This window comes from Tauraco erythrolophus, chromosome 17 (genome assembly GCF_009769465.1).
Source record: "Tauraco erythrolophus isolate bTauEry1 chromosome 17, bTauEry1.pri, whole genome shotgun sequence".
NCBI classification, from domain to species: domain Eukaryota; kingdom Metazoa; phylum Chordata; class Aves; order Musophagiformes; family Musophagidae; genus Tauraco; species Tauraco erythrolophus.
The window spans coordinates 8,796,576-8,811,150 of NC_141481.1; the positions used below are offsets into that span (position 1 = coordinate 8,796,576).

At 43.1% G+C, this 14,575-nt stretch overlaps 2 protein-coding genes across 4 annotated transcripts in view; one reads left to right on the forward strand and one right to left on the reverse strand.

The window, feature by feature from the left end:
- Nucleotides 1-3,232, reverse strand: part of PRKAR1B (protein kinase cAMP-dependent type I regulatory subunit beta) — a 101,898-nt gene extending 98,666 nt beyond the window's left edge. The window contains exons 1-2 of one of the 2 annotated variants that reach the window (XM_086621989.1): nt 3,095-3,232; nt 572-774 (exon numbers count right to left, since the gene is read on the reverse strand). In XM_086621989.1, the coding sequence (XP_086478115.1) occupies nt 572-748 (177 nt within the window). In that variant the 5' untranslated portion in view covers nt 749-774; nt 3,095-3,232. Of the gene's footprint in view, nt 1-571; nt 775-1,597; nt 1,662-3,094 lie in introns of those variants that run through there. The other variant, XM_086621988.1, reaches the window with a different exon arrangement.
- Nucleotides 3,233-3,442: 210 nt separating this feature from the next.
- The window catches only part of DNAAF5 (dynein axonemal assembly factor 5), a 28,771-nt gene continuing 17,638 nt past the window's right edge, over nt 3,443-14,575 (forward strand). Inside the window, exons 1-7 of one of the 2 annotated variants that reach the window (XM_009988501.2) lie at nt 3,443-3,965; nt 4,383-4,567; nt 5,420-5,544; nt 5,950-6,065; nt 8,913-9,145; nt 12,086-12,298; nt 14,401-14,544. In XM_009988501.2, the coding sequence (XP_009986803.2) occupies nt 3,443-3,965; nt 4,383-4,567; nt 5,420-5,544; nt 5,950-6,065; nt 8,913-9,145; nt 12,086-12,298; nt 14,401-14,544 (1,539 nt within the window). The remainder of the gene's footprint in view (nt 3,966-4,382; nt 4,568-5,419; nt 5,545-5,949; nt 6,066-8,912; nt 9,146-12,085; nt 12,299-14,400; nt 14,545-14,575) is intronic. The other variant, XM_086622260.1, reaches the window with a different exon arrangement.

A 14,575-nucleotide genomic window follows, 5' to 3' on the forward strand; every position in this document is an offset into this window, starting at 1 on the left:
GTTTCCACCTCTACGCTGCTTTTGAACACAGTCACAGTATATGAAGTTTCCCTGAATGCATTTCTTGTTAGAGGATCCTGGGATAAGCAATGCAGGCAGGCGAGAGCAGCAAAATTAAATGGCAAACTGTCCAATGGTTTTCAGAACTTGCTGGTTCCTTGATTTTGTCCAGTATTGAAGGAAGGGAAAACCACATCACCTGACACTGGAATAAACAGGGAAGAGCATCTTTTGCTCTCACAGGCAGGTTTTTCCCATAGGTGAGAGTTCAAGACAGCATGTATCGTATTGCAATGTATGCTCATAACTCTTTGGGTCATTTTTAACAAGTGCAGTTTGATAAGAGATATAATCTTGATGTTATGCACAAAAAATTCTATATAATAGCCAATATTATAGTAGACATCAGCAAATAAAGGGTTGGGGTTTTTTCTCCTAAGAGCATGTTTTTTAACAGTAGCCTGATAATTAAAAATTTAACAGGAAAAACGTACTGAAATATTCAAAACTTTTTAAATCATCTTTTTCAGTTTAAAAATCAAAAATTATAAGTCATCTGAAAATCACTGACCTTTTCTAATTTCTCAAAGTGTTCTCTAAGGAACTTCATGGGTCGGTCTGGCTTTGCTATGCAGAGGTTTACAATGCACTCTTTTAAAATCTGTTGGATGTTGTGCTTCTGAACATAGAGTTCACATCCCTTCAGGCTCTCATCTTCCTCCACGTTGCAGGAAGAAGCAGCAGCCATCTTCAGACTTGTAAACAGAAACAGACCTAGGTAAGAAAATGGTGCAAGAAAGAGATAAGAGACAGTTCTCAAATCCTTTGTCAGAGAGATCCGAAGGAGCTAAGACACTCTAACGTTCCTGTTGCCTAGTCAAGAGTTACAGATTCTGAACATTTTAATGTTCAGGGGTTGTACACAGAAACACTGAATGTGTCATCTTTGTACAATCAAGATACAAAAAAAAGCATTTTAACTCCTAGATGGCAGTCATCCTTTGGAACTAACGGTGCAATTAATCATACGAGGCAGTTTCAAAGACAGCTATTAAATGACAGCATAAAGCTTTGCTTTTCTATTCCCCTGAGGACTCCCTCCCTGTCACCAGAAACCCAGTTCTCTACAACAGCAGGATTTTATTTTTTTTTTGACAGTGACCAATCTTTCCTGGTCCCGGGGCAGATGGGGAGGACGGGGCAGAGCTGCCCAAAGGGAAGTTTGGAAAACAGCCCCAAACGCCTCTTTATTTCCCCCAGCGAGCATATGACGGCTCCATTACAAACCAAAAACCGCGAGGGCAGCTTTTACACCGGCCTCCCGGCTGTCTCTGTCCAGGACGCTGGAACGCCAGGGATGGCGGAGGCCGAACGGGGCAGCGGGGAGCGGGCCCCGGGACGGGCCCCGGGAGGCGGGAGAGCGCCGAGAAGGAGCCCGCGGGCCCGGCCGGGCGTCCCGCGGCGCCCGACGAAGCGCATCCCCCGGGCCCGGGTTGGCGGATCGGCCCTTCCCTGCCCCGCCGGGCTCCGCGCCCGGCCGGGCTCGGTCCCGGAGGCAGCGCGGGGCCGCCGGGAGCCGGACAGGGCCGGTAAATACCTGGGTAGCTGGAGCCGGCTGAGCGGCGGCGGCTCCTCGCTCCTTCCCCGGCGGTGGAGGCGGAGGAAGGGGCTCCCCTGCCGGTACCGCACTGCAGCCGCCGCCGCCTCCTCCTCCGCTCGCCGCCCGCCCGCCCGGGGCCGTGGGGCGCCTCGGGGACCCTCCCCCCGCGCCCCGCCGCTCCCGCACGAAGGCTCCGGCCCCGCCGCCGCTCGCCCGCAGGAAGCGCCGCCGCCGTCACTGCTCGGCGGGCGCGGCCTTCCCGCCGCCTCCGCGGGGGAGGTGGCACGGACCGAACCGGATCCGGCCCGACCCGACCCGCACGGCCTGGCTGCCCGGCACGGAGGGTGGGCTGGCCGCCAGGGACGACGGCCGGGCCACGGCGGTGTGCCTCGCCACAGGGGGCAGCCTGGACCTGAGAGGTGGCCTGGCCATGGAGGGCAAGAGCCTGGTAACAAAGGATGGGCTGGCCATGAAAGCTGGCCGGACCACCAAGGATGGGCAAGGCTACGAAGGGTGGGCTGGCCATGAGGGACAATAGCTTGGACATGAAAGGTGGCCTCACCATGAAGGACAGTGGCCTGGCAATGAAGGACAGGATGGCCACGAAGGACAGTGGCCTGGCCATGAAGGATAGGATGGCCACAAAGGACGGTGGCCTGGTCGTGAAGGACAGGATGGCCACAAAGCACAGTGGCCTGGCCATGAAGGACAGCGTGGCCACAAAGGACGGTGGCCTGGCCATGAAGGACAGGATGGCTGCTGAGTGGAGGCAGGAGCACAGCAGCCCCCACGCTCTGTGTCACATCAGCCACCTGGCCTGCTGCCCGCTGCAGCTCTGGAAGGGCTGGGCAGGGCAGTCACCAGCCCAGTGGCTTGAGTATTTAAAGCGAAGCCATTGCACCCAGAAGCATCTCTCTACACGGCCGGTGAGAAGCACGGTCACGGCGGGGTCTCAAAGACCGGCCAGTGCCTTTGCTGTCAGGAATACTCCAGTGCACGTTAATATTTCCTCTGTTCCCAGGGAATTCACGCTCATGGTTCCCACAGAATAAAGGGTGAATAAGGACTCCAAAGGTTCACAGTCAAGCTAGAAGCAGTAGAACAAGAGAATAAACTCCTTGCTGGTAAATATAAGGCTATTTTAAGAGAATAATTTGAATTAGCGCTGTAGTTTATTGCACTTTAAATGAAGCGTGATTAGAAAGACCCCTGCAACCCTTTCGGTTTGATGTGTGTTGACGGCACAGTCACCAGCACGGCACACAAAACGTTACGTCGCGTAAAGCACACGTTAAGTACAATATGAACACAATATAAATACTTATTAACTGTTACAAATTAACACTAAAAATCACGTAACGCTGTTACAGAAACTGGTGACTTACTGCCACTGCCATATTGATCCCTCGAGAGAAAAACAAACAAACAAACAAACCAAACAAAACCAAAACAAACAACACCCAGAAGGGAAAAGTAATGCAAGTAACATGTTACATGTTAAAGTTTCCACACAGTAACACCCTGATCCCGGCAGACGCGCTGCGCTGTGGCGCTCCGGCACGGAGCCACGGCCTTGCCCCTCAGTCAAGGTTTGCGTCTCTTTTTCCTCGCGTGACACGAACGGCGGGTCGCTCTCCTGCTGAGCCCCGTCGTACCCGCCGAAACTTCCCCCCCACCCCTCCTCGGTGCTTTGTGCGGGGCCCGGGCCGTCCCCTCCGAGCGGAACATACGCACCGACGCCGGCGCCGACCTCCCCGCCGCGCCGTAAAGCGCTCGCCCGCTGTTGCAAAAGCCTCGCGCGTCCTTAGCAACGCTGCCGCACTTCCGTGGCGACGGCGAGCCATGGCGGCGGCCGAGGTGGCGCAGGCCCTGAGCCGGCCCCTGAGCTGCCTGCAGGAGCCCGACTGCGGCCGGGCGGCGCGGCTGCGGGCGCTGGAGGCCATCCGGGCCGAGCTCCAGGAGCGGCCGCTCTCGGGGGCCGTGGTGCAGGAGGTTTTCGGGGCGCAGCTGGTGCGGCCGCTGGCGCGCTGCCTGGCCGGGGACGCGGCGGAGCGGTGCCGGGAGCTCGCTCTGCAGGTCCTCCGCCACGGGCTCAGCCACGGCGACCGGCCCGGCGAGGCGCTTCCCGTCCTGCTGCCGGCGCTGGCCCAGCGCCTCTGCCCGCCGCAGGGCTTTGAGCCCAGCGAGGAGCTGCGCCTCGGGCTCGTCCAGCTCCTGAGCCTCCTGCTTCAGCGCTGCGGGGCCTCCATGGCCCCCTACCTCGCGGATGTCGTCCGCATCCTCCAGGCCACTCTCCTCGACCACTATGCCGAGGTCAGGCGTGAAAGTTGCAGGTGCGCCGTGGCCTGCGCCCAGGCCATGCCAGGTGGGGCCCAGGGATGGGCAGAGGGGGGAGCGGTGGGTGCTGTGCGCCCGCGGTCTCCTGGGGGAGCAGGGACCGGCAGGTGGTTACAGGGATGCCACCAGGAGGGAGGAAGAGAGATGAGAAGGCACACGCACCCTCAGAGGTGTAGGCCTTGGGGTGTCTGTTGGAGAAGAGCCGTGCTGGGGATGGATGCTGAGCATTACAGCATGGGGGTAATAGTGGGAAGAGGGGGTCAGGGGTGTGTGTGTGGGCTAGTGTTCAGCTCTAATATAATATGAAGTTAAATCTGCGTGCTACATAAATGCAGTGACGTTAATCAGGTTGCTCTTCGTAGTGTTGCAGAAATTGTGTTGCTCAAGATTGGTCACTCGCATAGGGAAAGGCCTGTGTGAAATTTCTGTCTCTCTGCCCTAACAGAGCACTTCCATATGCAGTCAGAGTCTCTGATAAAACCCTTAATGCAAACGATTTCGCACCAGCACTACAGGGTTCGTGTGGATGTAATTCAGGCTACTGGAACAGTGATACAGTTTGGAAATGGAAAGTCTGTGGATGATGTTCTGTCTCATCTGGCACAGAGGTTATTTGATGAGATTCCCAAGGTCTGTTTTATGGTTTTTTTTTTTCTTCCTCCCTCCCTAGATTTATTTTAAATCTGTTTTGGTGTGTTTTTTTGGTGTTTCCCTCCCTCCTTCACTCACCTCCATTTTCAGCTTTCATTCATTCAATCAAGATGTGTAAATATGTCATGCACAGGCTTTGTCAGTTGTAAACTATCCAAAACCAAGGTTGGTAATCTGTTCAGCTGCTGTCGAATTCTGTAGGCTGTTGAGGTTTGTAGGTGCCTTTTTATTTTAATGGGTGCCTTCAATTCTGTCTTAAATTTTTCTGTCACATCTCTCTGGGACTTGATTTTATGGCCTTTTCAGATGCTTAACACACACAGTATTGGTGCCTTAATAAGATGCAATTGAAGCAGTAATTTTAAAATGTGCAACTTAATAATAACTAAAATATTTTAATTTTTGAGTGGATGTATTCAGATTATTTCACTTAGGCTTCCTTTGTAGTGAACAGAGAAAATTCTATTCTGGAAATGTGCTTGGAAAGCTTGATATTCCAGAGAAACGTACGTTTCTTACATTCTCCAAGAGATATTAACCATGAGAATTTAGCATGTTCAGAGTTAGGTGTGTATCTTGCTGCCTTCTTGGAGATGTGGTTTTGTGCAGCAAATAGTCTGAGGCTAAATAAGCCAGAGTGAGAACACAAGAGGGAGCATGACACCTTGCATGTTAGTTAAGATGCCTGCTGCAAGCGAGGAAGTCCTGGGTTCTTGTTGTTTCTTCTTGACTATTAAGGCACTTTACCAAGTCTTGTATAACAAAAGCAAATACTTTTTTTTTTTTTAATTTTCCTGACATATTTAAAATAGTCTTTCTTTATCCATGTAGGTTCGACATGCTGTAACATCTGTCATTGGAGAATGGCTGTTGCACCTACGAGATAGATATTCATATTTTCACAAGTTGATCCCTTTGTTACTTGGCAGCTTTACTGATGAAATTCCTGAAAATACGTAAGTGGAACATCCCCCACTCCCCCCAAATAGTCGTCTTACATGGAAGTATTTCTGTGTTCACAGATACATTGGAGGAAAAAAAACCCAACATTTTTCTTTGTTTTAAACCCAAAGCAATTGCATTATCTTCAGTAACTTTTGTTATATTGTCCTTCTATGCTACATTCAAGTATGAGACAGATGAAGACAGAGAGGGAGACAGAGTTATGCTTTGGAACAGGTAACCCCTGTCCACTGAGTACAAAAGAAGCATGAACTCTCAAATTAATTTGCCTAGGTTAAATGCAGAAATGCTTCTCATCCTTTCAGCTGAATTTAAGAAGTCAGATTTTCTAGAAGTCTCGTTTTAGAATGTTTTTCTTTTAGGGGCATGATGGTATAAAACTTTCATTTTATGTCTAGGAAACTGGCTTGGACTTACTGGGAAAAGATAGGCTTGCAGTGGGAGAAAGAGAATGAAGAAGATCTGAAGGATAAGATGGATTTTAGTGTTTCACCATCTCATTATCCCGAAGGAGGTAAGTGTTGCTGAAAGAGGTTTTTGCTTCCTGAATAATCCCTGAGAGCTGCAGTGCAGTAGTGATAGCGGAGCAGGATGTGTAATGTTCATTAGAAGATGTAATGTTAGTTAATGTATAGGGGTAGCATATATACAGAAAAATAGAATATATCATATATGTATATAAAATTATTTAAATTATTTCTATTAATATTATTTTTTTAAAAAAAGTTTGTTCAGTAGCTGCATTCCTTTTTTTTCATTAATCTCAAAATGCATTTTGGAGAAAGAGTAAATGAAAATGCCTGTGCTGAGAAAGAGGTAAAGCAGTGATGCAGAAGCAGCAGAAAGTTCTACCTTGGTCAGAAGTTAGGTGAAGAATGGGCATAGAGATGACTGGAAAGGAAGGCAGGATGGAAGAACCTGTGAGCTGAGTCCTTGAATACTGAGAACTAGGCACAGCGTTAATGAAGAAAAATTTGCGGTGAAATGGTTTCAAACCTGTCTGTGAGGGACTGGGATGCGAACTAAAATCTGCCAGCGTACATGAAAACCTAGGAACAGAAACAATAGTTTTCTTTGTTACAAACAAAAACCCAAGATGTGCAGCATGAATAGATTACTCCTTAGTACCACATGATCTATAGGTAGCGTTAAAACAATATGTTTGCAGTAGCTTGGAGCCTGTTTCCTGTCTCAGGTTCATAAAGTCAGTGTTTAAAAATATGTATATGGGTGTTGGTGAGAGACAGAGAAGACTTAAATGGGTCATTTATTGATTTCTATACTCATATTTAACAGAACAAAAACTCTTTTAGTGTGAAGGAACAGGTTCATGCTTGACTTGTACCTACCTGACAATCACATCACAGCATACCCAGCAGCAAAATCCTTTCCATGACAGTGGGTTCCGGAGTCCTTTCTTCTTTTTCTTTTTTTTTTTCGCTTTGAAAGTTATTTTACTCAGTAATGCATGAATGAAAGGGGAAGCACTTCATAATGGTGACTGGTTTGACAGGACTATTTAGCTTTGAAGACAGTCAAGTTGATCTGTTATCCTTTCCAATTTTTTTTTTCCTTCTTCCTTATTTTACGTGTATTATTACCTCAGGGGTTTGTAATTGTTAAAAATGCTTTTGCTTCCACTAGTGATGGCAAAAACATATTTATTTTTTTGGCAGTCAGATCATTTTTCTGATGTACAGAAACTGCTGAAGTTGAGTGTCTAAGCTCCAGTCACTTATTTTGCAATGACCGTGATGTAGGAACGTCATAAAAGGCTTCATGTGCTCGTCCTTCAAACAGTCGTTACCATTTCTGTTGCTCATGCTGTTGTCTTGTTCAGTTTTCTCTAGGTATGTGTTGGGTTTTGTGTGTACACTTGTTTCTTTTAGAAAGGGACATCTATCGCTTCATAATTAAATGATATGTACTTTCTGAAACAATTTTCTTAGCACAATAAATATGGTTCATGAATTTTGGCAGCATTCCAGCCCTGCGTTTATTTGACTTTCATGTATCTTGCTTGGTAGAATGATGTAGTTAAGGCTTGAATGTGACATATGTGTGTACACGCACACACATATATGTGTATAACTAAAGAACATTTTAAAGAAACGACCTGATAATTTTCAACTTGAGTTCCAATGAGTGGTGACTTCAAGATGTTATTTCCTGCTGCTTGTCTTTACTTTCAAATTGTATGTCTTCCTAACAGTCAGGCTTTATGTGACAAAAGGGAGGAGAAATGAGAGGAAAGGATGATTAATCTTGCAGGTACAAATATCAAAGATACTAATGTATCTTAGTTTCAAGTAATTTGTGGTGTCCTACCACAGACTGTCTATGAGTGAGTTGTTACGGTGAGCCTTCGCCCATGTTTCCCCTCCACACACATTTGTATTTTTTTTAATAATATGTTAATGACACATTTTAACACTTTGTTGCCGTTTCTTCTGACTTATTTAATGTACTGGAATATCTTTTTGCAGCTGTGAGTTTATAGTGTGTTTTACTTAACTATCGTTGTCCAACTGTCAAGCTAATGAACCTGACATATGAGCCCTCCTGTGCTTTGATCTCACGATGACAGATGTTGCAGGTCAGAGGAAGAGTAGGGTTAGACCTCATACCTGGTGTCATCCAGCCAGCTGCATAGCTTTCCATTGAACAACAGCAGTCGCTGCCTCAGGATACAGGTCCAGACAGTTTATAGCAGGGAAATCTTTGACAGGGGTAGCTACAGGGATAAATGCCTGCATTTGAACATCTGAAATGAAGAAACTGCTGATAAAGGATGGTCCAAATTCTTTAAAGAAAATTCTGCCTCAGGTCAAATAGGATGCCAGGCTATATCTGCTGTCTCAAGTGGATTTCTTTATTTGACCTTTTGCTATTCATAGTCAGTTTTCATAATCCAAAATATTATCCTCCATTGACAAAAGAAGCAGCAATTTATGTCCTGATACTTGAATTATTTTTTTTCCTACTCTAGATATTTCATAGGTTATTTCTAAGCATTTACAGGAGAACTCTGTATCAGAAATAAAAAATACGCAATGTTTTTTGACACCTCATAATGAATACTGTTTCTTTCTTAGAACAGTATGTGAACACTGTGAATGGCAATAATAAATTGATGGTTCTTAGAGAACAAATTTCCAGATTTTGTCTGTATAAGCATGTACAATGAAAAGGAAGAAAATTTCTGCTGTAGAAAAAGTCACTAAAAAGTTTATTGCAGTTCTTTGGAAAGTGCTGTCATAGCTTTCTGTACGAAGTACAGACATGGAGGTTTGACAGTTGCTCGTGATATTGGTCAATATATAACTTGGTCTATTGTTTTCGTTTCTTCATTTTCTTCTAGTGACTCGACCAGGACTAGGTTGTCGGGAACTTGTGTCAAGAAACCTCTCCAAAATTCTTCCAGGTCTCTGTCATGATATAACGGACTGGGTTGAAAGCACAAGAATAAAAGCATCCCAGCTTCTGTACACATTGTTATTACATGCAGAGGATCACATAACACAACACATGGAGCTACTGCTTAGAACGTTGTACCAAGCATGCTTGGATGAAGAAAGCAATGTGGTTAAAAATGTGAGTTTAATATAAGTATCTGTTGTACACTGAATAAAGACCCTATCCTTTAAAGTCTTGAGCCTGTCCTCCGAGGGTTGACCTTACCTTAGGTCACTGGAAATTACCTGTGACTGAAGGATCAGGCTCAGGTTTTTATGGGTGTTAAAAACAAAAACGTGAACATTATACTTACTTGCATACTATGTTAAAATAAATGTATTTTTTGTATTACTGGTGTGAAGACCAATAGTAAAGTTATTTAAATGCTGTTTGGTTTATATGCCAACACCATGAAGCACTGATAATGATCTCTCTAAAAATCATAAGCAGTGGATTAAAGTATAAAAGCCTTGAGGCAAGAAATTCCATTTGAAAAAATGTGCAGGTCATGCCCTTTCAAGTTAATTTCAGTTGTCTCCCTCTGCTGCATAATCCCACCATAATTCCAACCAAATATTGAGATATGTTTATTCCATGTGATACCCATAGTAAGTGTTGGAATACTTGACTTAATGCTTGTAAAATGCCTTTTTTTTAATGTTTTTTGTAAGGAGTAATTAGTATATTTTTTTTTCTAACGGTTGATGCTCTCAACACTTTGATCAACAGTAAATCAATAAAACAGATGTAGTTGAAGACATTAGATAAATTTAGCAGAGGATAACAGGTGATACAAATGTTTTTACAATTTTAAGAGAAAAATTTTCTGTTCATATTTCTGTACAAACAAGAGAACATATGTATAACAAAAAAAATCCATACAATTTGCTTTAACGCCACCGATTTTATTGCTTTGGGGAGTTGGGAGAATGCATTGTGCTTACTGAATGCAAGTAGTCCAACAAATGTCAGAAAAGTTGATTTCCTAAATTAGGCTTTTCTTTAGGTTCCTGCTATCAGTTGAGCTATGTAGACCATGAAATCCATTTCTGAATGATCCTTTTTCTTCTTTTTCCTTGCCGTTTCTTGTTGTCTTTAGTCTTTCTCAGTACTAATGGTTGCCTCTCTCCCTAATTTTTCCTAAATTGTGCCTTCCTTTTCCCCAGTTCTCACTCTGTTATCCCTTTCTAGCTATTCCACCTCTTCCACCTCCCCTTTCAGAACCAGCATCTGACCTTTAACCATATTGCCTTACAGTGAGATTGAGCTCGTAAACTAAGCCAGTCACACACCAGTCAACAGCAGGGAGAAGTAAACCTGGAATACTGTCAGAAGTTATCTTGTTTCAAAAAGGGGTACATGGGCCTTAGGAAATCAATGCCTCAGGCTCGAAGTAAGAGATACACTACTGTGGGTATTCAGCTTTTCAAGTTCCTTAGTGCTAGTATAAATCATATATGAAAACTTCAATAATTAGAAGAATAAACCTGTGTAGTCCTGCTGTCCTGGTCAAATTTCCTATCTGGTGCTTGTTGCTGTAAATATAAATTCAAAAGTATGTGTTAAAGCAGCACATAGTTTTCCCTTTCATTTTTTTGACCATATTTGTCTCTTTCTTAGAATTCCACCACTAATCTTCTTGCAGGTGCTTCCAATAGATTTATTCCCATTTAGGAGATGGTTTCTGTATTTAATTTTACTCTTCTTTGTGCAAAAATTCAAGATTCAACAACTTTTGTGAATGCCCTTTATCTCCATAGTGATGCTGCTTCCCAGGATACTGTGATTATCTCCTCTATTGTTTGTCACTGTAGAACCTGTTTCAGAGCAGCCACCAACTTGGAAAACGTGCATGTCTTTCTGGAGCCTAATAATACCAAATGGGATGTATAAAAGTAAAAGACCATATGATCTCTTATCCTTTTTTTCTTTTTTTTTTCCCCTTTGTTAAGATGAGTAGATAAATTGAGCCGTATGATTCAATTAGTATTTTTGAACTGTTTGATTATATTGTCCTTTTCCAGTTTCCAGAGCACTGAGAGTCTTTTTCTTTCTCTGTGGCAAATATGGAGGAGGACAAGGTTCACATCTACACAGAATATGTTATAACTGTTTTGAGTCTTCACCCTTCATTATATATAGAGCAGATTTGAACTATAGAATTCATGGCTACGTGCTTCTATTGAGACTGAAAAACCTAGAATGATTCAAGTATTAATTAGGTGCAATTAAAAATCCATGCCTACATCACTAGACTAAAAATGATATACAAAGGGAAATAAGCTTTCATGTTCAGGGAAACGAGCCAACCATTAAATAAAAGGGTTAGGAAGAAATATTCCTGTTGCACAGGTAATGGCACAGTAGTTGACTATATCTTTATTCATGCACCTGATTGTAAGTATTGAGCATTGGTCAGGGAGTAAGCTCTGGTGTGCCAGTATTTCGTGTGGAATACAATCTACCAAATATCTGAGCAAGGCAGAGATGGGATCAAGGGATGTGAGTATCATGGGGAATACACAGTGATTTAAGCATTTTCGGTTGAAGTAAGAGATTGAAAGCAGTGGGCAGTTTCCCCATGGCAGTGCTTCCACACTAAACCCGATCTGTAATGTCAGTGTCAAAATATAGTACAATAACAAAAAAATTCCTCTTCCAGGGTTTTATTGTTGTTGCTTTTAATGGATGGGTGGTGGGTGCATTGAGCACATTCCTCAGAACAGCACTTGAAGGACAAAATGCTAAACCACTAAATCTGCAACATCTGGTTATTCTAAGCTAGAGACTTTATTACATTGGAGGTTGAACACTTAATTTCTCTGCATTACTTTCTCTTGGAAGTTTGTCCGATGCTGAGAAGAGTGCTTGCATGCCTTATGTGCTTACTGAACACATGTCAAGAACATTTCTTCATGCATATAATCATTACTGAGTGAGGGGAAAAGGCCTACAAGGCAACTGCTGAAGCATTTAAAACAACAAATCAAAAAGAATCAAAAAGAAAAAACCCATCATATGTTGAATGGTCTTTGTGTTTTCAGGAAAATCCTGAAGTTATTCCTGTTCTTTTTTCAGTGTGTGAAAGCAGCAGAATTGATTGGAACATTCGTCAGCCCTAAGGTGTCACTGAGATTAATCACATCAGCCTTTGGGAAGACACCTAAACCATCTTGTGTAATGGTTCTAACTGCAGTGATTCGAGGTAGCCCAAAAGAAATCTTACAGCCTCATTTGACTGATCTTGGCAGCACACTGTCACAAGCTGGAGTTTGTCAACGATCTGAAGAGGTAAGGATAACTGGAAAATACACAACAGAACAAAGTTTTAGACCAGCGATTCTCCAACTTATTTTTTCCCATGTTCCCCCTAAATGCTCCCATTCCTATCCCTCCCTTGCACACCTACTCCAGCCTATCTTGGGATATAGCTGTGGATGTGTGTCTGAGACGAAACAGGAGCTTCCTTCTCCTCCCTGAGCTGTGTTGTGGTCTCCTGGTCAAAAATGCTATTCCCAAAAACTTGCTAGCCATCCATCCTCTCAGCAGATGTGGGTTCAAGTTTGAGAACTGCTGTAAAAGGCTTCAGATAGTGGGAGGAAAATGAAAAGGCATGACAGGGAGAGAAGACGCTGTTTAGTATGTACTGTGCTAATACAGGACTACCTTGGCTGATCCAGGAGCAGAATTTAACCCATGTTTTGAAATGCCTTGTGTTCACTATCCAAACAAGGTCATATATGTCGATTGTCATCAGTAAAAATGACCGAAAACTTTTCACAGTCCATTGTAATTGGCATGCCAGGTTTCCCAAGAAAGTTTCTCTTTAAATATAATCTTATTTTGTTTTGTTGTTGTTTCTTTGAAAAGGAAGGTACCAGTAAGCTTGCATGTACATTTGGGAGCATGCTTTGTAAACTGTTGGGCATGGTTGCTTTTCTTTAAGTGAGAATCTAGGAGGAAGATATTTATAAATAGAAATTTTCTCCCAAGTGTATCCTTAACTAGTGGCTGAGCCTGAAGATGATTCTTGGTTTAGCACGTGGAGAATATTGCGATATAAGAAGGGGAGAGCTTCTCTTCAATGTGGAATGGAGCTTGGTAACTTCCAGGATTATTACTTTTATTCAATCGCTTGGATATGGAAGTAGATCTGTTAGAGATGTGCAACAAGAATCCCTACAATTTCCCCTGCAAATGAAATCCCATCTTTCATTCCACCAAAAGTTTGTTAGGCCTCTTCTCTTAAGATGACAAAAAGGGGGCTAGTGCTGTGCCTGCAGAAAACTCCGACTTCAGGTCAGATGCAGACTTCTGTTGGAAACAGTTATTCGTGTGCATGGACTGAGTCTGGCATAATTGTCTTTTTGAGCAAATGTAAGATATATGTTTGAAGTTCTTCCCTAATGGAATATGTACCAGCGATGCAGGAATTAACCTTAATCTCCAGGAAGCCTGTGATGATTAGGAACTCGTAGAACTGGAAGCACTATAACCTGATTGTTCAAATAACAATTCCCTGAAGTATATCTGTGGAAGTGCTGTGAGGCTTTAAGCTTGCCACTTCCATTTGCTGTTGGACACAGCAAACATGTTCATCTGCAGCCCAAGTGTTTGGTGGAATTGTTCTAGCCTTTGGTCTTGGAAAACAATCTTTATTTTTAGACAGTGAATGCTGCATAGACACTGTTTAGCTAAGGATTGACCATGTTCATGAGATTAATAACACTTATAGCTAACCTATTCCTAGACTTGTTTTATTTTTTGGAAGTAAATTTGTAACAATGGCCCCTTCTGTTCGTTGAATGTAATCTGACAGCTTCATGGAACATCTGATTCACTTTATCATCGGAGTTATTGCGGACTATCTGACAACAATATTGACTTCAACTGGTATCAGTTGGATCAAGATAACGTGCATTATGTTGCATCAGATGAAATAAATTGGCTGAGATAAAAGCAGACTCTCAGGTTTTCTTGGTTTATGTATTTAACCTTTATTATTCCATTCAAATCAGTCAAACGGAATAATATTTGAAAGAGTTGTAACAAATATATTATTAATTAACAAATTGCACTTCAGAATGAGAAAGTATTATCGATAAGCATTCCAAAATGCTTCGATGTTTTTAGTCACAGTGAAGCAATTGTGTGATGAAGAGCAGAGTTATTTATTTTGTTAACAGGACAAGGTAAATACAAACAAATGGTGTGGGAGGAAGATTATGTTGTATTCTAGAAAACGTAGATGTAGGTAATCAAAAGAACCAATATGAAATTATCAATATGTTACCAATTTAGGGGATTGTACAGTGCTCAGATTTTATTACTGTGATTTCCCCTATGTCTCTTAAAAAGAATCTTATATTTTCTATGCTTTTATTAAAAAATAGGTCTTGTATATGGAGCAGTTGCTTTGTTGTGTACAAGCATTGATTGAAGTCTGCCAGGAAGACTGCAAAGAAATTAGCTTGCAGCTAATGAAAGTTTTGGTGACAATAATGGCAATACCAGATTCTCAGCACCTTAAACAAAAGGTAAACTATGAGCTGGTTTAATACTTTTTTG